This window comes from Lepidothrix coronata, unplaced genomic scaffold, assembly GCF_001604755.1.
Source record: "Lepidothrix coronata isolate B3197 unplaced genomic scaffold, Lepidothrix_coronata-1.0 Scaffold0, whole genome shotgun sequence".
Lineage (NCBI taxonomy): Eukaryota > Metazoa > Chordata > Aves > Passeriformes > Pipridae > Lepidothrix > Lepidothrix coronata.
The window spans coordinates 11,497,912-11,522,164 of NW_016690180.1; the positions used below are offsets into that span (position 1 = coordinate 11,497,912).

General features: G+C 37.9%; 1 protein-coding gene across 3 annotated transcripts; it reads left to right on the plus strand.

The window, feature by feature from the left end:
* Positions 1-3,468: 3,468 nt before the first annotated feature.
* On the plus strand, positions 3,469-23,976 carry RELL1 (RELT like 1). 3 transcript variants are annotated; one of them, XR_001876985.1, is made up of 8 exons: positions 3,469-3,591; positions 12,333-12,572; positions 14,316-14,387; positions 15,639-15,696; positions 18,275-18,514; positions 19,163-19,365; positions 22,620-22,890; positions 23,454-23,976. XR_001876985.1 is itself a non-coding variant. In XM_017828593.1 (7 exons), exons 1-6 carry the CDS (start codon positions 3,492-3,494, stop codon positions 19,356-19,358), a joined length of 906 nt encoding a protein of 301 aa, XP_017684082.1. In that variant the 5' UTR covers positions 3,469-3,491; the 3' UTR covers positions 19,359-19,365; positions 22,620-23,976. The 3 variants fall into 3 exon arrangements, 2 of the variants coding, with proteins under 2 accessions (XP_017684082.1, XP_017684211.1); XM_017828593.1 differs by having other exon boundaries at positions 22,620-23,976; XM_017828722.1 differs by lacking the exons at positions 22,620-22,890; positions 23,454-23,976 and adding an exon at positions 19,838-19,943.
* The last annotated feature ends 277 nt before the right edge of the window (positions 23,977-24,253 follow it).

Genomic DNA, 24,253 nt, shown 5'->3' on the forward strand with positions numbered 1-24,253 from the left:
AACTGAGCAATTAAATTATATAGGAATATGTACCATTTGATTTTCAAAAAGAATTTCATATATTCAAGTTTGGTCAGTTTTACATTGAGGTATTTTTGCATACATAATTATATATACATATATAATTAATTGTGGAATTAGCACCCTGCTGTGAGATTTCCAGTGTCACTTTGTTTTGACATTTGACCATGTTACTCAAGATGTGAAAGCAATGGGTTCCTGTCTTCTACTAATGCTCCCAATGTTTATTCTTTCTGTAACTTTTACAAATGAGGATAGATAGTTGAATGGTCTGTTCAGGCATTCTTACCAATGAAAAAGAAAATCCAGAATAAGTCTTCCAATAAAGAAAGTCAATAGTGAAATTTGGTTTGGAGATGAAAAATTAAGAATTAGTAGTAGGTAAAGTCAAAGACTACTTAAAGAAAATTTCTTGACTGGTTTGCAATAGAAAGACTGCTTATGTTTCCCAACTCATTGCATTCTCTAGTAATAGGAACATAAAAATCTTGAGGAAATAACTGACATACACTGGGCCAATTAAACCTTATTGCAACTTAGTTTTGAGACTGTTAAGGAAGTGTTATTGTGTTTTGAATGAGATTTATTATTTTCCATAAAAGCTGGCAGGTGGTTTCACAGATCTTTTAGTGGCAAAGCTAATTTAATAGTTCCCATGTGCCCAGGGGTGTTTGTTCCAGTGGGTGAAGAATGGCAGAAAATTACTGCCTCAGAAATTATGCCAGTTCACTGCTTGTGAGCTGTGCTGTAAACCCAGATTAATTCTCTAACCCTAAAAGAAAAAAATGTACCATCTTTCTTTCTGAAGTCAGAGAGAGACTCTGAGATAAAGCCTACCTCTGGAAAGTTTGTTTCATGGAGGCAGATACGGTTCAGTAATCCTGCTGCATTTTGCCATTACCTATGAGTTGGAAACTGCAGTGATACACTTAATCCAAGAGAAAAGGAGGACTCTCTGTCTCCCTGAGTCTGTCTTCTTTGTGATACTGAGGGCAGTTGACACAGAACCACACCCTCAAAAAAAGCATAAATCAAAATTTAAGATACAGAGCAGAGGCAGCTCAGGTAAGCAGCAGCAGCACTTTCTGTAGAACACCCAAGAGGAAGCAAGAATTATTTTTATAAGCACGAAGAACCCTGTGTCCCGCTGCTTGACTTCCTCTTCTGTTGAAAAGGACAGTTCGGCTCACTCATTAGTTTTGTCAATAAACAGGTAAGTCTCCCACCAAGTCTTCAAGTAAGAAGACATCTGAGATTACGTGTTCTTGGTTATCTACTTGACTGAGAAGAGGTATGTGCAATTATAAACATCATATTCATTAAATTCCTGAACTCCTTCAGGCTAAGAATGTGATTTGATACACAGGTTAAAATTGGAAAAAAAAAAAAAAAGAAAAAAGTCAGCAATCCCTACTTGTTCTGCTTATGTACTCTACTCAGCAGCTTCAGGTTGTTTATTGTTGTGGGTTTTTTGTTTGGTTGTTGTTGTTGTTTTTGTTTTTAATTGGGTTTTAACGTTTCATTACCTATTCAAAACTGTTTCTAATGGTTTGCATAATCTATTCTCAGGACTGCTGTACGACCTTTTCTACTTGGACACTGCTGATTAGCCAAAAGCGCAGCTAAAGCGTTGCAGAATTTGCTCCCATCAGGACTCACCTTTGAATTGTGAAAACAACTGTAAAATCTTAGTATTAATAGATCCTACAAATGGAAATGTGAACAGGTATCTAAACAATTAATAGTGCTCTGTCACAAGACTCAGAAAATGCTTATTCTCTGGAAAAGTCTTTTTCCCTTGTGCGCAAAACCATAAAAGACCAAATGCCCAAAAGCATTTTTACTTTTTGCTTGTCCACATTTATCTCAGGTACTGAATCACCATAATCTTTTAATATGTGTATGTCTGAAAAAAATATTGTATAATAGATAGTGGCTACAGTTTGTGCCATGAATAGAGCTGACAGTCAAGCACAGAGGAAAAGGTTATTTCCTGAGCGCTTTATCTTTGTCAAGTGCATAAATGGTACTGACATACTATTTTTGAGAACCTAATTTTCTGCATATTTTCTTTACTAGAAGATTGGGGGATAGTGGGGGGATGAAATGTGAGATAGGGTGATTGTCCCAAACAAGAAATTGGCAGTCTGGTATTGGGAATCTACTTGTGGATAGGTGTAGTCAGGGGCCAGTAGGAGTATTTCTGCACACAACGTTGGTGCCAGGTGAAAAAAACATTCAGTAATGTACCTGCATTTATAATCACTGCAATATTGTTTCTTAAATGCGTGTTTGTTTTTTTCTTGGGTATTTAACATGAGTAAAACTAACTAACTAAATTATTTAGATTAAAATAACTTACAGCATTTAAACTCTAAGCTATAATTGCCTGTGCCTTGATATAAAGATATGGCTTTTGTTTCCTGCTATGTCAGTAGAAAAGTCCAGCTGCAGTTGCTGAAATACAAAGTGGGCCAAGGTCTAAGCATGGGAGCCAGTTTACCAGACTATAGATCTAAACTGGAGTTCAGCTGTGAAGATGAGGTAAGCAGGAGCAACGTCCCTGTGCACTAAGGGACTGTGAATGCAGGGTCACATTTTGGGTCACCAGAATTATTTCTGAACACTTGCGTGAATGCTGCCGTGGTGGCAACTACTTCCACAGGACCTGTGGCCCCTCAGGGCAGGTGCACTGCTCTGCCCTTACAGTAAGCAGCTCCAGTGCAGCTCTGATAACAAACCGGTCCCATGCGGATGTCGGGGGGCTCCGGTGAAGAGCGATTGTCCTCAGTCGTATCTCCTCAGCCCTGAGCCCTGCTATGCCGTGGCAGCGAGGAAGGTCCCGGCACGGTGAGCACAGCCACAGGGGGGGCAGTGACAGAGAAGCCTTGCCTGGCCACAGCTGAAACCCACTGTTGTCAAGGGAGACACCCCCAAATCTGCCTGGGTGAGAGGCTCCCCCACGGGCACCCCCCTGAGGGTGGCACTGCACCCCAGGTGCTTTGCAGCAAACGACAAACGCAAAGCAGGAGTGTCAAGGAGTCATCTCCTTTAGGACACGATGCTCCGCGCCCATCTCGCCCCCTCGCTGCGCCCCAGCGTTGATACTGCAGGGTTGAGGGGGCCGGGCTCAGGAAACCACGTCTGGGAGCTGCAATATTAAACTGCTCCTGAGGGCGGGGGGCGACCTCGGCGTAATCCCTGCTGCTGTGTGTAAGCACGGCCTGCCCCGTTCCCCAAGGCCGGGCCGGGCCGGACCGACCCGCACGCACCGATCGCCCCCGAGCCCGCAGGGCGGGCGTTGCGGGGCAGCACCGCCCCGGACCGGGTCGGCGGCCCCGCGCAGGCGCAGTGCGGGCAGGGCGCGCCCGGCGGCGCTGGGCCGGGCTGGGCCGGGCTGGGCCGCGCCAGGCGGGGCGGTGGCAGCGACGGCGCTGCCAGCGCGGAGGAGCGCGGGCGAGGCGCCGGGAATGGCTCCGGGAATGGCTCCGGCAGTGACCGGTGGGGTTCCGCCGACTGCGCCATCGTTGGGCTCCACGGCTGCCTGGCTGGGCGGCAGCTCCGCTCTCGGTGGGTCGCTGCGGCCTCGGTCCTTCTCCGCGGGGGCAAGCTTCAGCCCGGGACCCCCTCGCTCTCCGCCGGCAGCCCCTGAGCCTCTCCGAGGGCTGTGACCTCGCTGGGCAGCGCCACCGTCTGCTGCCGTTCGGGTGCCTCGGTTGACCCCGCTGCTTCTGCCGGGGGCCTCCCCGCTCTCACGGCCGGGGCCGGGGCCGGGGCGGGTTACGGGGGGATCCCCGGCATTGGGATCCTGCGCGGCTCGCGGCTGAGCGGCACGGCCGGGGCACGGTGCCCTCCGCCCTGGCCCTCGGCAGCCCGGGCAGGGAGGGGGCTGAGCCTCCGCGGTGACAGCGGCTGAGGTTTCTCCCGCCTGTCCGCGGGGCTCTCGGGGCGGGCGCTCCCGTGTCCCGCTCGGGCGGGCTGCGAGTGCCCTCCGCGATCACAGGACTCTTAAGTGTCACGACAGCCCCGGCCTGTGGATTGAGTAGTTGTGGCCACGAGTTGCGGGATAAAATAGAAAGAAAAGAGTGTAATGAGCTGTACAAACTCGAGGCTGGCGACTCCTCCGAAGTTGATTTTTTTATTCCAGAATTGGATGTCTCTTAAGATAGAAGTGCATTAAAGAATTGTTTCTACTTCAGCCTCTCTTGTGAGTTTAAACTTGGCTTAACGTTTGGGTTTTAGAAGTTAAGTTGACTGTCACCCTTGAGAACTCCAAAGAGCCCTCGCACACAGACGGTCAGCAGAAGTTAGCTCAAAATTACATTTTTTTTGTTTATGTCTAACCCCAACTGTTATGGTACTAATAATGTATAAGTGAAACTGAATTTGTTGCCTGTGTAGTCTGAAGTGCTTTTTTTGTGCATTGTCTGTGCTTCTCAAACACTTATGTTAAAAATTGATGCTCATTTTTATCTGGTGGGTAAGTGTACCAGCTTGTTTCAGAGTAAACTTTAAACTTAATAGAACGAGTTCAGATGGCCATACCTACTAGCAAAAAATTAGATAATAACTGTTTCTAGTTTCTACTTTTTCTGTGCTTTTTGTACATCTATATATTTCTTGGTGCAGGCCAGGTTGGACAGAAAGGTTTGAGGTATCTACCACCTGCTGTTTGTTTTCTGAAAGCAAGAGGAATGGAAGGCTTATCATCCAGTCCATCCTTCTCTTTGGGAGAGTGGAAAGAAATAAGTACCACTAGGCATCTTGAATTTCAGATGTATTGACTGGTAGCTAGTGCTGCCTGAGGCTCTAATTCTTTTTTGGTTTTTAGGTTTTGTGTGCAGAGGCAAGAGCAGGAGAGGAGTTGTGGATTTTTCTTCTCTTCTTGATCATTACTCTCTCTCTTTTTTTTTTTAACAGATAAAAAAATAATTTGTCCTTTGGTGGTTGTTACTTCAGAATATTACTGCATGTTTCTACATGTTGGGATTATGCAGTTTGCCTACTACTGGCATTTTGAAGAGAGTGTCAACAGCTGTTTTAGTAAACCAAAGGTTGTGTATTCATAGGCTTATATTGACTTTCTACAAGTGTTTATACTCAGGATTGCTCTATTGAGCTTGAAGGCAGTTACGCTGGAGGACTGTTAGTATGTGATGTGCCTTTGTAGGATTTAATAATGATAACAGCAATTTAGTCTGGTATATCTAGATGAATAGAATCAACTTCTGCAAGCTAAAAGTTGACAAGAATAGCAAGAAATGTGAAACGCGTGAAAGAATTTTGTTCTTCCTCTGAGCTTGACACGCGGCTTGCTGTCAATGTGTCTGCTGTATCACAAGATCACAGTATATCTCTTTACACAAGAGATATACTGGTTTTGGTTAAAATTGATTTTTGACTCCTGTAAACTAGTGAGGGTTGTTAGGTTGTGTAAATGCATTGATATAATGTGCTTGGTAGCATTGATTTAGTGCTGCTCACTAGATGCTGATTGCACTTGTAAATTTATCTGTGATATGCAATAGTTTTAAGTATCTGATGTGTCCAGGAAGGATTGTACTTATTTTTTTAACAGCCAAACTGGTGAAGTGTGCTTTATTAAATGCACATGGTGGCTGTTTGCAGTGTGTGTTTTATTTGAAAATTGAAATTTGAGGAAAAGTTTTCCAACAGAAGTGGAAATGCAAAGCATCAATTCTCTGTGTTTTTGCAGTAGGAGCTATGTGCTGCTCAAGTAGTCATTGAAGCAATTACACCATATGCACTGCAATTTTAGCACTGGTAAATAGTGAACGTGAGCTTTTTGTTTCTGTATATGTTTGTGCAGCATTATCAACCACATATTGTACTTCACAAAGAATGGACTGAATCTCTGTTACTTCCCTTAATATTTCAGTTTTTCCCTTTCTGAACAGGACAGAACTTCTCTAGTTATTCTTAATTTATTTTTTTTCTCATTAAATTCTGAATAGTATCAGATGCCTTCATGGTGTGACTGTTTGGACTGGCCAGATGACTGACAAGATGATTTATTAGGTTTGGTCTTCCCTTTCAGTTCCTAACAAGCTCTATGTGGCAGTGTAGAAATTGCAATGCTTTAAAATAGTTGAGAGTTATGTGAATTATACAGTAATGCTTTTAGCTGTAGTTTGTTTGCTGTGAAAAGGAGCTGTCCTTTCATAGCAGGTATCTCCTCTCTGAACCCCCACCTCCAGGGTTTCAGAGAAGACTGCCTAAAACTTTTTGCAGACAATTCACTGGAAGTGTTGATAGCGTGTGTAATTCAGAAAAAATTGGGATTAGTAAAGAACTTGTCAGGGCGGAGACTTGCCTTTCAGAGTAGAACACTCTCCTTCCAGACCCACTGCAAAATTTGCCCTCAGTCATAATTATTGTAATGACTTCAGTGAGCCGAAGACTGTCTTTAATGTAAGGACGTGTAGCAAGCCTGAGGTACTATGAAAAACTTGCTGGCTTGTGGTCGTGAGCAGAGTGTTGGGTAGCAAGGATGCTGCAGGTGGGTCCTCCCTGAGACTTGCTGTGTATGTCTTACTATCAGCATTCACAAAGTAGGTGCAGTTGGAATGTGCTCTAAAGAAACGTGGTTGATCCTTCTGCTCCTTTTCTTGAGATACTGCTTTTGACAAATCTAACGAAGGTTTTGAAGTCTGTTCTTAACAGCAATTCTTAATCAACCTTGCTTAACCTCTAAGGGAGTTGGCAGTGCTGTTATTAGTTGTCAGTATGTTCTTTCATCATGTGGCTTCCTTTTTGTCACCATGTTTCCTGCTTATTTCACTTATGGCTGTAGGTTCTGATTACTACAAGGAAGCTAGAAGTTGAGCGGAATTCACAAACTTGTTGAATGTTCTTCTTCGATGATAGGTGGTTTTCCTTTGTTACTGAGTTTATGCATATTCCCTGAAGTACAATTTCCTTGAACAATAGACAAAGCAAGTGGTAGGCAATAGGTTTTCTTCACTTAAGAGTTTTTTCTTCTAGAAAATAAGTATTTTTCAACCTGTTGTCTTTACTGACTTTTCTAGTTTGTCTGCTCTCTTCTATAGCTACCACCTTACTAATAAGGCAGAGAAGCCCAAATGTTTCCTGAATATTTTTGTATGTGTGTGTTTTGGGCAGTGGTATATTTTGACTTGTGATTGAAATTCCTTGTTATTTCATCTGCTTAGTTTTGCAGAAGCAATTTGACTGTAGTATTCACAACAGATAAATACTGTTTAAATCGGTTAACTTGTAAAACGTGTATTTAATTTGAAGTTGCATCAAACTGTTCTTATTCAATTTATTATTGGTAAAATAACTAAAAACCTGTATTAAATAAGTACATGATTACCATCAGAGTAAATGAATTGCCTAGATGATTTCACTGCTAAGCACTTGAATTAAAAATCTAAAAAATGAAATTCAGCTTTGATAGTAGAAACCTCTACTGCAGCTCTAGTTAGGGTGGTTTACTATATCTCTGAAATAAGTTGAATGTACTGAATGAAAGTCTTTAGCTGATTTAGAACTTTCTTCTTTTAAGAAAATATCTACCACTCCTAAAATACCAAGAAATATAAGCTGGTATTTAATTAATTTCACTAAAACTCAAATTAAGTTTTTAAAAATAAAGTTAGTTCTCTTAAATTCCTGAGAGTGAGGTATTTAGTGTGTATTTAGGAAATTGAGCTAATAAACAGGGGGTTTTTATTTTTATGCCTGAACTTAAAGGTAATTTAAAATGAAAAAAAGTTTTATTTTAAATGATACTTAAAATGAATGCTATAAATCAAAGAACACATCCAGATTGAGCATCCTGATTTAGCGAAGGTGTCCCAGCTAACGGCAGGGGAGTTCGGACTACACAGTCTTTAAGGTCCTTTCCAATCCAAATCATTCCATGATCCATCCGCCTTAGATGTCTGGCCTGGAGGTAAGAAGTCTCACTAGAGTTTAATGGAGTTTAGTGCTTCATCCTCTCCTGGCTCTAAGGGAAGTATATTCTAAATATGATCATCAGATGCCTTTTCCTTGCAGAGGAGCTGGGCTTACAGGCTGCCGGACCATTCCTGCCTGTGGCGTTGCCAGCTTCATCAGTGCTTTGATGATGCTCTTCTAACAGTGTGTAGGTCTGCATGGTGAATTGAACTAGAGGTGATCCAGGTATGGAAGAAAGAAAAAGAAAAAAAAAATCGCCAGAAAACCGCAAAAAAAAGGAATCAAAACCCACCCATGGAAGCCATATCCTGTCTAATTATTTTGAACCTTAAGTGACTGCTCTTTTCCTGCAGATGTGAGGACTGGCATGTTAGTGGTGAGGAGGGAGAGAAACGCATAAACTGATGTTGCTACCGAGGCATGTTTTCCAGCTGTGCTTAGCTGAGATGTTTGAGCAGATCATGTGCCATATCTGAATATTTCATTTGTCTTGTACTTAAATAGGTTGTACGTGATCATATTTAATTTCTTTAAATATTAATTAATGTTAAGACCAACAATAGTTTGTTTCTGTACACTGTGAGATTGATAGCTATGTTTCATTTTCATGCCTGAGAGAGGAAATATGATCCTGTAACTCCTTGAACTTCATGGAGAAGAAAATAGCAAATATATATATGTACTTATTTTTAGCAGGTAGATTGCTAGAAAAATCAAATTCATAAAATGTAAACAAAGCTCTTTAAAAGGCATGCCATAAGATATAAAGGACATGGGCGTAATGAGCAAAATCCAGTAACCGAATAGGATTCTTTATCAGTAGAGCAGAGAGAAGATTACATCATTGTTTATGGGCCACTTTCTGTAAATTAAACAATACAAAAACAAGTGGGATGTGCTTGAAGTAATCAGCTGGATGTAGATTATGCTTAGATTTAGTATAGAAGAGTTAGAAAAATACAGTGCATTATTTTAATGATTCGTTGTATGTTGCTTATATAAGATCTAAACAGTTTTGATCTTTGTTATTAAAAGGATTTATTTTTCAAGAATCTGAGTAGGTTTTCAAGCAAGATAAGATTAGCAGTAAATATTTCTAGAAATTTCTCGTGTGCTTTTTGAAAAGTTCGAGAATTGTCTATATTAATAAAAATTTAAAGCTTTGAGATAACTGTGGCTCATATTGGAGAGGTCCAAGTGATCGTGCCAAGTATGAAGTCTTTTGAAGTACATGCAGTTAAAACCAAGGGAAGAATAATTCTGCACCTCAGTGCAAGCAGAGTCTGAGATTGTGGTAGTAGGTACTAAAGGATGAGTTGTTCTGACCCTCCATTTGCATTGAAAAAGACAATAGATGTGGAGGATGAGCTGTTACCTTTGCAGGATCTTTAGCCATGCTTGGCAGGTAAGTTGTCTAAATTAATCCCACTTTTTGACAGCAGGATGAAGTAGAATGACCTCTCTGAGGTGCTCCCAGCTCTCTTTTCTGTGAGCTCATAAAACCTGGAGGGGGAAAGTTTGTAACATAGTATTACCTTCGCTTATGGTCTGCTCTAGCTTCATTCTTCTCCCAGCCTTGAAGACATTGTAGTCTTGGCATATTTTTGGGGTCAGACATTATTTTACTAATATGGAGGGAATATGGTATTTAACTAGGATGTTAGTAATATGCCTAGGCCATGTAAAAGTTACAATTTAATGAAGGATGAAATATCTTTTCATTAATGTGCTAACTTTTTCCTCCTAAGTTCTGTTTCCTAAAGGTGCTGTAAAATTTTCTTGAACAGTTGCTAAAGTGGACAAATACTGCCTTTGTGTCAGAGTAACACTGATTAGAACCAGTGTAAAAGTCTTGTCTGAGGTTGACTGTCTTTATATTTTACTTCCTAGGTAAAGAATAAGTAAGGACAGTCCATATTCAACTTCAGTACCTAGCATATATTCATTTTTAAGCCACAAGAGCACATGGCATCTGAATTAGTAACATGAGTGCAATTCATTATTTACATTTTTAAGCACCACTTTAAATGTGCTGAATATTGCTCCTAAATATTTTCATTTAGATTACATCTTCAAGTAATTTTGATATGTAGACTGGTATACAATGACTGGCGTATAAAAATGCCAGGACAGCAAAACACTGAAGCAAATTAATTCCTTTATGAATTGACTTGAGTCAAGGAAGATTGCTATGGCTTGAACTTGTCATTAAAACCATTGAGTAGCAATGTGAATTGTGAGAATGACGTAGTCTGATAATAAGCATAATGTGCCTCTGGGGAAAGGGAATGGGGATCATACAATGAATGATATAGCTATGACTTGGGACATAAAATATATTGCTCATTTAGATAGGCAAGGCTTGGCTTTGCATAATGTCTAAGGTTTTTTAGGGCAGGCTGTGTAGGGTGTTTGATAATGAGAGCTGAGTGCTTTGCTCTGCTTGTAAGCACCAAATATTTGGTGCACCAAGTATTTGATTCAGCTGGTTAGTTTCTTCCAGGATATTTTGGTTTGCCGTTCGTGAATTTTTACATCTCTGAACAAAAAATGAATGGCATCAAGCAGTTTATGGACTTTGTATAAATGATGTGGTTTTATAGAACTGCTATTGATTTAATGTTTTACTAATAACAAGCAAAATGCCTTGCAAAGTTATTTGTTTCTTGTTGAATTTTACTGGGAGAGTTGGATTTTAAGGTATCTAAAGGCAATGAAAGAAAAGGCATGTACGCTTATGTGTATAAACTGGTATGGTGAAGTATCCATGTTAATTTAATGTGTTTTTAAATGAAAAAAAGATTAGTTATGTTTTCCTGCCTAGTTCAAAAACTCTGTAAATCTTAACCCAGTTATCTGACTAATCTGTGCTACAGAGTATTCGGTTGATAAATTATGAATTTTTCAACATTATTCTGTCAGGGAAAAAAGCGCCAATATAGGCACAGTTCTCCTTTTAACTTGCATATATTGCATCTATTCTTTGAGGATTTGTCTAGATTGTCATCACCTGTTGACTGCAGATGAGATTGTAGCTGATATGGTTTTTTATTGGTGTTTTATGTGTCTACGAGCAGTTATACTAAATCATAAAACAGATTATGTAGGAAGAAAAAGAAACAGAAAACAAAGAAACTCAAACTATGGTTCTTAACATGCAAACATTTACATGTGTTATATATTAGGTAGGCTGGGAATCTCAAACTGAGTGGTTTCTAATGGTTTGCTCTTTCAGAGGGTGGTGATGGTATATATTTTCAGTGGCTGTGTCAAGCTGATGGGGTTTCAGGTTGATGATTTAAAAATGATTATGTAGAACTTTAGTATTTTTTTAATAGAACTTAGAATGCTAAGGGTTGGAAGGGACCTTAAAGATCATCTAGTCCCAACCCCTCCTGCCATGATTTTTTAAATTTATTTGTGTGTAATGACCATAAAAGTGGGCAAATGCTGAAACAGGTTGCCCAGAAATATGGAACATTCATCATTCAGATGGAGCTTACCTGAGCAACCTGATCTAATCAGTGCTGCTTTTAGCAGCATTTGGACTGGTGAACTTCAGAGGTCCCTTCTAATGTAAATATTCTATACTTCTGGTAGTTCAGAAATCCCAGTTTATAATGTGGAATATACATCTGTGAAATTCAGAGCTTAATTGAAGCAAAAATGCTTAATTATGAATATACAGTTAGTGTGTGACTCTACTGTAACTGAAATTCTTTGCACACAAAAATAATTCTCTTTCACATCCTGTTTCAAGTTTAAATATAAAATGGTTTCCAAATCTCAGACAAGCAAAGAATGAGCTCACCTTATGCTCTTGAGTAGAGGGTAAATGTTCTTTCTTTTGGGAAATCCCTCTGTCAAGAAAAAAATTAAGGTTGTTTCTCTCACACCTGATACTTTTTCTTTGCAAGGGTCAATACTAGATCCTGTATTTACTCACATGTTAGGGAAGGATCCACATTTTGTTGTCAATTTTTCATGCACTTAGGACTGGAGGAACGGTATGGCATTTTCCTTGCTGATGTGAACTAGGAACAATGGTAGTGTTATTCTTCTGTGAAATATGCAAGCCCTCTGTTTGAGATTACAAGCCTCTCAGGCTAGAATATTGTTGGTTCTTCACTGTTACAGAAAACCCACGATATTTCTTTAATGTATGTTAGACATTTGCAATTGCTTGTTGAAGAGGAACTTTCTACTGCTGCAGGTGTAAGTTCTCAGCCAGTAGAGTGTGTGTTGTCCACGTCATCACAGAAGGTACCTGGCATAGACACTGTGGGGATTTGGACGTGCTTGTAATTTTCTAAATGCTTTCAAGTGATTTACAGTCTATAGTGATAACTGTTTATTTGTTTACATAGATGGAGAGGCTCCCCAGGTTTTGTCAATCCATGATTTACAGACAACTACTTTGACAACTAAAACTGATGGCAATGATGGCAAGACTGAACACCTAGAGTATATTGCATTTGCTTTGGTTCCTGTTTTCTTCATCATGGGTCTTTTGGGGATCCTTATCTGCCATGTCCTTAAGAAAAAAGGTTATCGTTGTACAACGGAGGCTGAAGAAGTAGAAGAAGAAAAACTTGATGAAAAAATAGGTAATCAAGTCTAATAAACAAGTTCCTATTTCTGTACATTGCTACTGCTATGAAATAATTTATTGTGAGATTTCTGACATTTCACTGTCTATATTTGACATCAAAGCAATATTAAGAAAAATATCTTTATTACTGTATACCAGTTGGGTTTTGATCTTTGCCAATCAAAACTAGCAGTGTTACAATTTCCCATGCAAGTCCTTTAACATCAGTTAAGAGCTTACAGAGGGATCAAATTATCAGTATATTTCTTTGCAACTCCACAGTGCAGTTGGAGTCACCAGATAACATTTTGCATTCTACATGCTGTTTACAACAAAGTATTAGTTTACATAGTTCTATGTGAGGAGTAGCAAAAGGCTGCCATTTAAAGCCTAAAATCTTAGTTTCATGTTTAGCAATCTTAATTTGCACCTCTTGTGCTGTCATGGTCGTCTCCCCTTCTCCTTATAAAAAACCAAGCCTTTGGACTGAATGGCTGCATTCTGTTTTAATGGAATGTCTGCTTCTTGTAATTTTTTCTTAAAGATACCTTTATTTTTATCCTAATGTTTGTTTGTACCCTCATTTTTATGGTTCCTTGTTCTCATCTGTTCTTACTTGGGGAAAATAAAAGGGCATTATCACTTGGGAAGGGATACAGTAACCCAGTACAGCATTTGGCTAAGTAAAAACAAGAGCCAAGTCACTTGTAAATACTCTGGGCCTCTTTGTTTCTTTCAATTAATTTCTTTCAGTAGGTTCATAATGAATGTAAATTACAGTGGCTCTGTGGTGAGGGTAGAGCCATGTGGTGCAGTAATGATGTGTTGCTGTGTTCTTAAGCATTTACTGCCTGGGGCATGTGAGGAGTGAGTGGAACTGTCTGGTCTGTCAGTTCACCTGAGTGTTAACAGCAAGGGAAGCCATAGAGTAGTGAAAGGGGGACATCACCTACCTCTCAGTTTTGGGAAGTAGCTGTTTCTAAGTTACATTGTGGAGTTGCAGGTGTTAAGATGAAGCATGGGTACAGAGATTTACTCATTTACTGTGCAGTGAAAAATTTAGGGTCTTGCCTGTCAAACTTGCCTCAATCCTTTAATTTTTAATAAAGCTTTATAACAATTATTAGGGAAGGGCAGAGTTTTGCCTCTTGGCTGTTCTAGTTGTCCCACTGATCTTTTTCAGCCTTCGGAAGTTATTCTGTGGAAGCTTTCAGTACTGTTAATGGGTGCTTTCTATTCCAAAAGTTTTCAGATTTTTTTTTCATTAAAGTAATCAGTTGTTATGTCCTTGTAGATGTGGTGAAAAACTTAAATTGAATTCTTGTCATATTAGAAGCCAATAATACCTGTTTTAAAATAGTGACTTGAGACAGTTAAATGATCTGTTTTGTTTTGGTTTTTTCTCCCTAATATTAGGATTAGAAATACTGCTCTCTTTTTTGTCTCCTGCTTAGTAGCTACAGAATGAGTTTTGGCGTATGCTTGTGAAAATACTGCGTTTATTTAATTCTTAGCTGAATTTCTTAGAGCTGATGTATAGATCGTAAACTTGTGTTCATATTTTTTCCTGAATAAGGACTGAAAAGTCTTATTAGCTTTTCCTCCATTGTGACAATAGATCTTGTCTTTTTGTTTTTTAATATAGTTTCTTCTGGTGTGTTTGGTTTTGTTGTGGCTTTTTTAAAATTTTGTTTTAAAATAATTCAGTTCTTTATTCAGAAGCCCAAGATACTGACAACATATTTATTTCTTTGCACAGAAATGAATGAAACTATACATGAGAATAGTGACACTGTGGGACAAATAGTTAACTACATCATGAAAAATGAAGGTATAGTATTGGGACATTGAAGTTATCAGCCTTTGTGATGGTATTCTGTAACAAATATGTTTTTTTCAGATAATCTGAAGTGTGTGTTTTCATTTAATAAGTGATTCGTTCATGCTTAGCTCTTCGAAATTGCCTTCACAAGGCAAAACTTCAAGCAGAATAGGAAAGTTTTTCGCTTACTCCAGAGTTATTTTGTATGGTAAGATAAGGTCATGCATTCTCTCATACTTTAACTGTTTGGGTATTTGATTTTTTTTTTTCTTTGCTTCAACCTTTTGCTTTGTTTGTGAAGTAAAAGCTCAAAGTTGCTTTCTTAGTGTCAGTGTTTAAAGCCTGTGGGAAACTTGTGTGTTTTGACTAGATTAAACTTTTTGTCTTGAAGTGATTTTTGCAGCTCTTGTCTGATGCAAGGTTTGTGCATGAGTGAGACAGTAGCGTGTACTAACAGTAATGGCGTCTTCATGCGCTGTGTGTGCAAAGTAAAGGATAAAGATATGACTGAACAAATAAAATCGTAGTTAAGCATCCCACGGAATACTTGGTTAGTTCAGAATGTATTTACCCAATAGAAGAAACTTTTAGGAGACTGGATGTTTTTATAGTACAAGAAGCTTTAGCCTTTTAATTTTGTGTAAATCAGAGTTCTAAGCATTGAACTGGCTTTGAGTTACTTCTGAATGAAGACTAGTCCTCTGGAAAAGTGGTATTTTTTGGGTCTGTGTGTGGGGCTTTTGGGGTTTGTTGTTTGTGGGGTTTTTTGTTTGTTTGTTTAATTTTTAAAATATTTTTTTTAACTTTTAGGGCTTTGAGCTTGTGTATTTTTCTTTGAGGTTGGGATTAGGTAATCTGTGTGTGTTTGAGAATATGTGAGCAATTGATAGTGCTTGGGTGATAATTAATTTGCATTTTGTAGGGGTCACTTAAACCGGTGTTCTTAATCTGAAGTTGCTTTAAACATGTGAGGTGATTCAGAGATCTTGTTTGAGAGTTCTGTGCAGACAGCTACGTTATATGGCTTGTATTGGGGTGGAGCTTTGAACTGTAATTTTAGTAGCTTATGTTAAGAAATTCCTGTAGCATTATATTAACATTTTTTTCCTGTAATTTTCTCTTATGCCTTTTTGGAGATGTACATAATGCAGTCATCTTTCTTTTAGATGAAATTTCTCTGAGGAACTTAAATTTTGCTTTTTCTTTTTTCTGAAGTTAGAGCCGTTCACTTTTGAAGAGTTCTGTTTATTCTCATTGCAGCAAATGCTGATGTGTTAAAGGCCATGGTAGCAGATAGCAGTGTCTTTGAACCTGAAAGGTAATTACTTGTCATTTTAATGCATGTTTCCTGAGGCAACTAAAAACATACCTTTTCAAAGGATTTTGTTTCACAAACACTTTTAAGACTACATTGATTGCTTGAGCTACCAGCTAAGAGGATAGTACTTAGATTTTCTGTGGTGTCTGACTCCCTAAATTTTAGTATATGCCCTAGATTGGTGACTGGCACTTCTGGGTATGTGTTCGGGGTGTGCGATACGGTTTTACTTCTTGTTGAGCTAAAGATTTCTGGTTTGCTTCAGAGTGAAGTTACTTAGAAGGTGGCTTAGTCCAAAACTACTCTGACTTGAAGAGGCAGCACTTATTTAATTTGTGTGGATGTCAACTTAAAATAGACATCTCATTCTGTGTCTCCTGGTTTATTTTTTTCTTTGTAATTGTGGGAATATACATTGGCTGACCTATCTCTTACATTTTTTCACTGCACTCTTTAGATAATTATGTAGAGAAAGTAGTTCAGCCTTACAGATGCATCATATGTGTCAAAGTATTTGTAGATGCATCATATGTGTAAGAGTACTTGTATCTGTACATAAGTACCTTTAACTGTATCTACTACTACTTTAAATCCTCTTCATTTGTAACCCTGTGTTCATATTCAAGGCAGAGAAGATGGAAGTTCAAGTAGTATTGTGTCACCTATAAAAGAAGTGGGAGTATATAGTTTTAGCAAAACAAAGTTGAGTATGCAGCCATTAATCACCTGTTCTAATGGTGAGAGTCTTGGTTATTGAAGAAAAAAAAATTGAACTTATAAAAGGATTTCTTCTCAAGTATAAGAATTATTTTTAAGCTTCTGTGGTGCAGTAGAAATATTTGTTTGACTATTTTGGTTAGGCATGTTTAATGTTATTTTGGGAGTTTTTGACTATAGTTTCAGTGGTGAATTAAAATATGAAAAGTAAGGGGGAGAGAAAAATTGTTTGCTCTTACAGAATTTGACAGATACTCCTAAAGCTTTTGTAATCAAGTGCAAATCTACGGTGTACCTAACTTCAGTGCACTGTAAAATAATTTCTAATTATAGAATAATAATGGCTGAGTAAAATCTGCACTTCTGCCACTTGAAGCCATTAGTTCCTGTCTTTGCTTCTGATACTGAACAGATTTTATTTTTCTTAATAGCATTTTCTTGTTTATTTGAAGACCATTAAATGTCTGCTGTCAATATTTTTATTTGGAAAATAAGCATCCAAGTAACTCTAGTCTTCTACAGCATGTTTTACTTCTTTAATTTGTTCTTTCTGTTCTCCTTTGGAGTCTCTTCAGTTTGTTAGTATTTTTCTTGAAATAACATTCCTAAACCTGCATAGTAGTATCAGCTGTGTCATGATTAATGCTGAGTAATGTAACTTTAGGTTCACAGGTTATACTCCTGTTATTTCCACTGTGAAGTTTGTTCTTAAGCAAGACCATGTTCATGATTCATGTTCAGCTCATGATTATCTTTTTCTGAAGTGATCATCTGTTCAGTTGCTTTTTCATCTGGGTTTGTGTAAAGGTTTTCTGCTAAAACACTGAAAATTGTGTTGTCCTTACTGCAACTCATCCAGTATTTTTAGTAAGATTTCTGTACATGTGAGTGTCTTTCACACTCTCCTCTGACCATTGTAATTTCTTATCTTGTCCTCTACAGTTGCTGTGGGTGATCTAAAGTCTGTGGGTACTTTAGCTATTCTTCTATTCTATTACCCAGTGAACTATTTAAAACACTGAATATCATCAGGACCAGAATAACCACACTCTGTATGTCTTTCCAGTTTCATAGTAACTACTGATACATAACTTTCTGTATGTCTTTTTAGTTTGTTGGGTTTTTTTTTACAAGGTGTGCTACCTTACTCTACAGTTACTTCACCTTTCATGAACTCTGGTTTGCTTTAGGAGAATGTGTTGCATGACAGTGTCAAAATGGATGCTGAAGTTCAAAAAAGTACATCTGGTTTCAATCTGTGCTGTTTTTCTGGTTTAGAATAAAATTATATTTATTTGATTAGATATTCTCAAATGCCTTTTGGTGGTTGTATTGCTTTTTCTTTCTTTCTAGGTACTCAAATTTTATTTTTTCCCCTGAAACTAAATGATAAGTTCATTTCTTTTTGTCATAGACATTTTAGTTTTGCCTTTTTTCATTATGGGACTATGCTTTTCTTCTGGGAGTTCTTTGAGATACTGTAACAATTCTGAAATACTTTCCATAGTTCTCCAAGTGTGAATGTAATCAGCCTATTGGATGTCTTCATCAGTATAAGTTCATGTAACTTGTTCTTTTCTATTTTAGGCTGATTTTTTTTTCTCTTCATTTCCTTGCCTTTTGTGTTAGTTACTGTAATCACATGACTGCTGATTAATTAATTTCTGGAAGTGATTTTGACTGCAAAAATATGGTATCAGAGGGAATCTTAAACCACACATTCTCACAAATAAATGATCCCTGAAAAAACTAGCTATTCACCAAACCTAACTGAAGGTTATATCTTATCTTTTTTTTTTTCATTTTTAAGAAACTGGATTTTATAGTAAACATTAAATTTCCTTTATACATTTTCTTATAGCCCTTTATCTCCTACCTCTCCTGAGAGTCCAATGAGTCCAGGGACTCCTTTGTCACCCGGTGCTGTTCCGTTCAAGCACAACTGCAAAGCCCATCACTTCCATACTGTTGGAGGAGTGGTAGAAAAGGATGTTTGTACTCGCTGTAGTCACAAACGATGGCACCTTATAAAGCCAGCTCACAAATCTAAAGAGAACAGAAGAAGTCGTATTGGAGAAGTTACAGTCCTTTCTGTGGGAAGGTAAGCCTTAGATCATTTTGCTGTATACTTTTCTTAGGAATGCTACAGTGGCCAGTGTTGGATCAGATGTCCATTGATTCAACTCTGTTTATAGCATCAGTGATTTTTTTTTTCATACCCCTGTTAGTATTAGACTGAAATTATTTCTGGAAGAAATAAATGTGATATTTTTAAGAACTATGTAAAAAGATGGAGATTTACTGTGGGTATAAATCCAGTGCTATTGCTCAATTGGTACAGGCTAAAAAGAAACAAGGATTGCACGCTTAATAAATTCCTCTGATATTTCTCAAGTAAGTGTGAGCTATAGAAGCCACTTCATTCTCCTTGCTATTTTTAATTTCTAACTTCTGTTGTAGTTCTCTTTTAAAATTACTGTTCTAAGAAGTAGGATGCAATGTGTGGATTCTGCTTTAAAACAAAATTTCCTGAGAAAGTGTGATTCAGCAGTAGTGAATATTAGAAAGACATGTAGGTAATAATAGGAAGGAAGATTGCTCTGAAGTGAAGCAGGGTCTGTGTGGGTGTCTGCTCTGATGTCTAGTTCTTGAGACCTGGAAATTTGTTCCTTCTCATACAACCGGTTCTGAGAATGACCTAACTAATCTCTGGGGAAATAAAACTCAATCTTTCTTTTGTTTCCTTAAGATTTCGAGTCACAAAAGTGGAGCACAAATCAAATTCCAAAGAACGGAAGAGCTTGATGTCTGTTACTGGCGTGGAGAGTGTCAATGGTGATATGCCTGCCATGCCTGCGAAACAAGAAGTGAGCGAAGCACCTGCCACGCCAGTGAAACAGGAAATGCAGGAGAGGAGAAGCTCAGAGAGGAGAAGCTCAGAGTAAACTGCAGGTATCAAATATTTGGAACTCGTATTGAAAGCATTATGTTGTGAAATACGTGAAGTAATCAGTAAAGTTGAAAATGTATCAGTTCTGTTTGAAAACTCATCTTTCAATTACAAGCTCTCTACACAAGTCTGCGAAATTTATATTTGATCGCTCAGTTAATGATAACTTGGTAAAAGCTTATTTACCCACCAAGTTCTTACCTAATTGTTTTTTTCAGACCTTTTAATTAGAGTAGATGTTGAAATAAAAACTTCTTTGTGGAGGCGACATCACTAGTGCACGAAATAAAACATTTGCATATTAATTTTTGGCAATAAACAATGGCTCAGATTTAGTAGCAATGTGCTTATTACTCAAAAAAGTGCTACTGACAGTTGTATCACTCAAATAACTAGGGTGCTTCTTCCCTGTGCTTGCTGCTTTGTACTGTGTGATTATTTGAGATGATTGCTTACTGGATACTTCTCTGATAGATCAGTGGAGCTTTGACTAATAACAATGAAGACATGAAACTGCCTGTATCACAGGGGTCTAACTGAGCCAGGTGGTTGGGGTTTTCTTGTGAGTCATTAAACTTCAGTGAATTGCTCGAGGTACCCTATTAAGCATGTCAAAAACATGTCTGGCATGGTTTTGGAATGCAACCCTGACTATGTTGGTTTTTTTAACTGTTCAGAATGTTGGGGGAAAAAAACCCTGTAAGTTAATATGGTTTGCTTCTAATTGATGACACGCTGATTGATAATATGAAGGGGAAAAGTGATTTTATACCACTGTCATTCAAATTCAGACTTGACCCTTAAGGAAGAAAGGTTCTGGGGTGGCATAATAAAGGTATTGGACTTGAAGATAGTGAACAAAGTGCACAGTGTTCTGTATGCTGAGAGAAAGGATAAAATTATGTTGTGTCAGCTCTGTCCAGTTTCAAACTCTTGTTAACTTCAAATAGGAGAGGGAAATGCACAAGAGGAAATTGGGCCTGTTTACATATGTAACAAGACTCAAACCCCCTTGAGTGTCTTGAGATTAAAGTAGAGAGCTGGTACGCAATGGGGTTACTTCTTCCAACATTTGCTGGCAGCTCAGGTTTGACTGTTAGACTAATCAGAGTGTATTTGCCTGGCTGCTGTGTCACATCGTTTTTTTGAACCATTGCTATAGAGAAAGAAAGACTTGGAGTTGTGGTATGCTTCCAAATATTTAAAAGTTGTGGAGGGTAATGAAATAAATTGTTTTATTTGCTCAGTGGCTAAGAAGATAATAATAGGCTAAATTACAAGGAGGTGGAGTTCAGGTTTCAAAACTTAAAAAGCTGGAATAAGGTATTGCATCTTTATTGCTGGACATTTGTAAGACCAGACTGGACAAATGCTTTTCAATACCAGTGTTTTGATTTTTGTTCTGTAACAAATTTTTGCAAGTCATAGCTGCCTAGTGGCTGCTGTTTCATTGTTTCTGTGTAATCTGTGAAGAATCTACAGATGTCAGTGAAAGGCAAACTTTACTCTTAGTTTCTCATTCAGAATTATGTCCTTGTGCTCAGGTTTTTTTTAATGTTGGTGTGGTTTCTTTTTTATTTCTTCCCTTTTTAAAAATCAGTATTAGCTAAATGCAGTAGAAGATAACCTCTTCCTTCACTGGCTGCATTGGCATTTCTGTGCCCAGCTAATTGTTTTATTGCTCCTATGACTATTGTTATTTCTTTTCTAGATGTCTCATGGTAACATCATCAGATTGTTTATAATACGATGTTCTTAATTGAAGGCAGGCTAGTTATCTTCTCTTTAAACATAAGAAATAGAAAGGAAGGGGCATATATGAAAAATTTCAGTGCGTTTTGATTGAAAAAAATGTTTTGAAATCACTCTAAAAATGTTTTGTAGTCCAGTTTTCTTTCTAATTTGTTCTTTCCTCTCCTAAATAAGAAAGCTTTTTTTTGTAATTACCTAAAAGTTCTACCATTACTATTTTAATCTAAAAATAAGTTGTTCTCTAGAGAGATACGATAGTAAAGCTATAAAAAAATTGTCCATCTATGGCAGCTTTTTATTGTAGAACCTCCCTTAGGATTAAAGTTTTGCCCCTTCTGAAAACAAATGTTCTAATAGCAGAGAAATGGCTCCGCAGAATCTTTTAATGGTCTCTCCAGTCCAGTAGAGCTATTTTGTAAATCAGCTGGTAAATTAGCCAGACCTTTTTGATGTGTACTACAAAAAATAAACATCTTGCTTGAAAGGCTTTGATACTGTTTACTAGCACAGTTCTAGATCAGTTTTTGTCCACTGTCATGAAAATCTGTTCACATGTAAACAGGTACTAGTTAGACCTTTACTTAAACTACTTATTTCAGACTTCTAATAAATTATTGTAGCTTAATTTATTGAAACTGAACAGATATGCAGCATTTAAGACTTTTGTGCCTCCAGTCAATAAATGTCTGATTAAAAGCTTATAGTTCTGGGAAATTTGGCTCAAATCTTCAGATGCAGAGGAAGAAGGCAAACACAGATGTGTGTTTAACTGCTGCCAGAAAAGGTTTGTTCTGTCATTCGGAGGCAGTAGATTTGTGCTTTGTGGCTGACTTTAACCACTGTTACTGAGAGTTCCTGCATGAGATGGAATTCCTGAGTTGGGCAGTCCCTCAGTGATGTAGTATTGCTGGTTGCTTGTGTTCACTGTTCTCAAGTTCAGGGCTTTTTTCCCCTAAACTGACATGTTCTGAAGTGACCTTTGTAGTGTTTCAGCTTATCCTGTGCATTGCTGGCTGCATCATTTGAAGTTGTAGCATGTCTTTTCCGTGTCTCCAAGGTCCATGTTCTCAGCAGGCTCCATTTCATCAGTAAAGTTTATTTAAAATATACATAGTGGCACATAAAAGAAGTAGTAGATACACAGCTGATAGCTAAAGTCAAAACTTTTGAGTTGACCTCTTGCACATCCGTTTTAAGTACTGGGTAAACAAGCACTGGTACGCTGAAGCTGTGTAACATTTTCCATTCCTAGTGCTTTGCACTGTGGTGTGATTTGTCAGTTTGTCCATGTGTTTGTCTGTTCTTTTCAAGAAAACCAGCTGAATTTTTAGTTTGTCTTTAGGAGTTCACATGCTAAATGTGGAATGCACCACAACCACTTCATGCGATTGTGGCTTTTTTTTTTCCACTTCAGAGCATCTGCTAGATTTTTAATTGGTGTGTTCATCCTAAAACTAATTTTGCTATTTAGGTTTATTTTTAGAATTGTTTTCTTCTCTTACAGGTGGAACTTTTAGAAGAAGCTCGTCTGTGAGCACTTTGGAGAAAACTGAAAACTCCCAGGAGATGCATACTATTTAAGGAAATGTATTTATGGCACTGCAGCATTTTACAGGTTCTGTGATGGCATTCATGCAAGGTTGAACACTTAATGGGTTTTGACCAGTAAAATCAGTAAGATTTAGACACTTAAATACCGTTGAGCTGTGTGGACATCATACCAAGTGGCTTCGTCTTGGAAAGAAAGCATACATACCAGTTTTTGGACAGGAAAGGTAAAAGCCTTATGAAGTCTTTAATTTTTTTTGTACTTAGACAAACATTTCTAGTGAGCTCAATATTAAGAGGAATACAATGACCCCGTGGATAAACTGCGTTCACCCCAGTGGTCCATCTGGATTTTTCTTCTTCTGTTCTGCCCACTCCAGAATTGACAAGTGTTTGCTGAGGATAAAAGCCAGGCTTTGAAGGATGAAAATATTCTTTTAATCTAACTTCTAGGAGCCAAGTAAAACATACAAGGAAATAATTATGTCAGCCAAATCTGCATCTGTGCCTTTAGTACATAAGCCCTCAAACTCTGTGAAGGGTACTTCACAGCAGAGTGGTTCAGCTATATGCAGATGTTAAATTAAATTGTTGTTTTCCCCCACCCCTTACCTTCTCCTTACTACTTAATATAGGCTGAAGAGCATATTTTCCTATGCAGTTAGATGAGCTCTTGGGAAGATTACTTTCTTCAAGGCCTTTTGTTCTCCCATGTTCTTGTAACTACTCACTTGTATTTGAAGAATACCTAATAGTTTTGCTTTTTTTTTGTTGTTGTTTTTACCCACAGGTTCCTTATTAAGCTAAGGCAGCATATTTCAACCCTTAGATAAGGATATGGAATATTTGGCATTAAAAAATTTATGGCATATATACTAAATTGCTTCAGAGTGGCTTTATTGGACTGAGGGTAGCTGTTTTCATTGGCACCAAAATCTTAAGCCAGTGTCACTCCTTTCATATTTTAAGTGTGACTTACTGCTAAAAATACCATGGTATTTTGATGTTAATTCTTTGTGTCTACTTATGATCTCTGCTTTGTCCTATTACTTGTTCTGGGGAGAGAAATCTCTGTAATACTTAGCAAACTTTTCTATGTAATAGAAACTGAAAAATAACATTTGTTCTGAGTGCCTAAGAATGTAAGCTCTAATGTAATGCATTTTAGTAGAGATTGCACTATATTCTGAGAACTGTAACTTAATCTGCTTTATGAACTCAATGAAAATCAGCATATGTTTTTGAAATTGATTTTTTTTAAATTAATACCTTCAATCTTTTTAATCCAAGTGCTCTGAACTGTTTCTCCTTCATATCTGAGAATTGTGTTCTTCATCAATTCATACAGTGTTAACAGTCAGTGTGTACAAAATTAATCTTTCTTGTGTATTAGATACTCTTGTGTCTTGTCAGGAAACATTAAGTTTTTCACTCTTGGTGAAAGCATGTGCTGCTGATGGTCTTCCTTTTACTTGTATCCCCAAGATATTGATTGGGCCTATTCAGTGATGCTATATTTGCCAAAAAACCACACCACTGCCCACCAAAACTTTGAAAATAATGTGTGTTTGTTTGTGTGTTTTGTTTTTG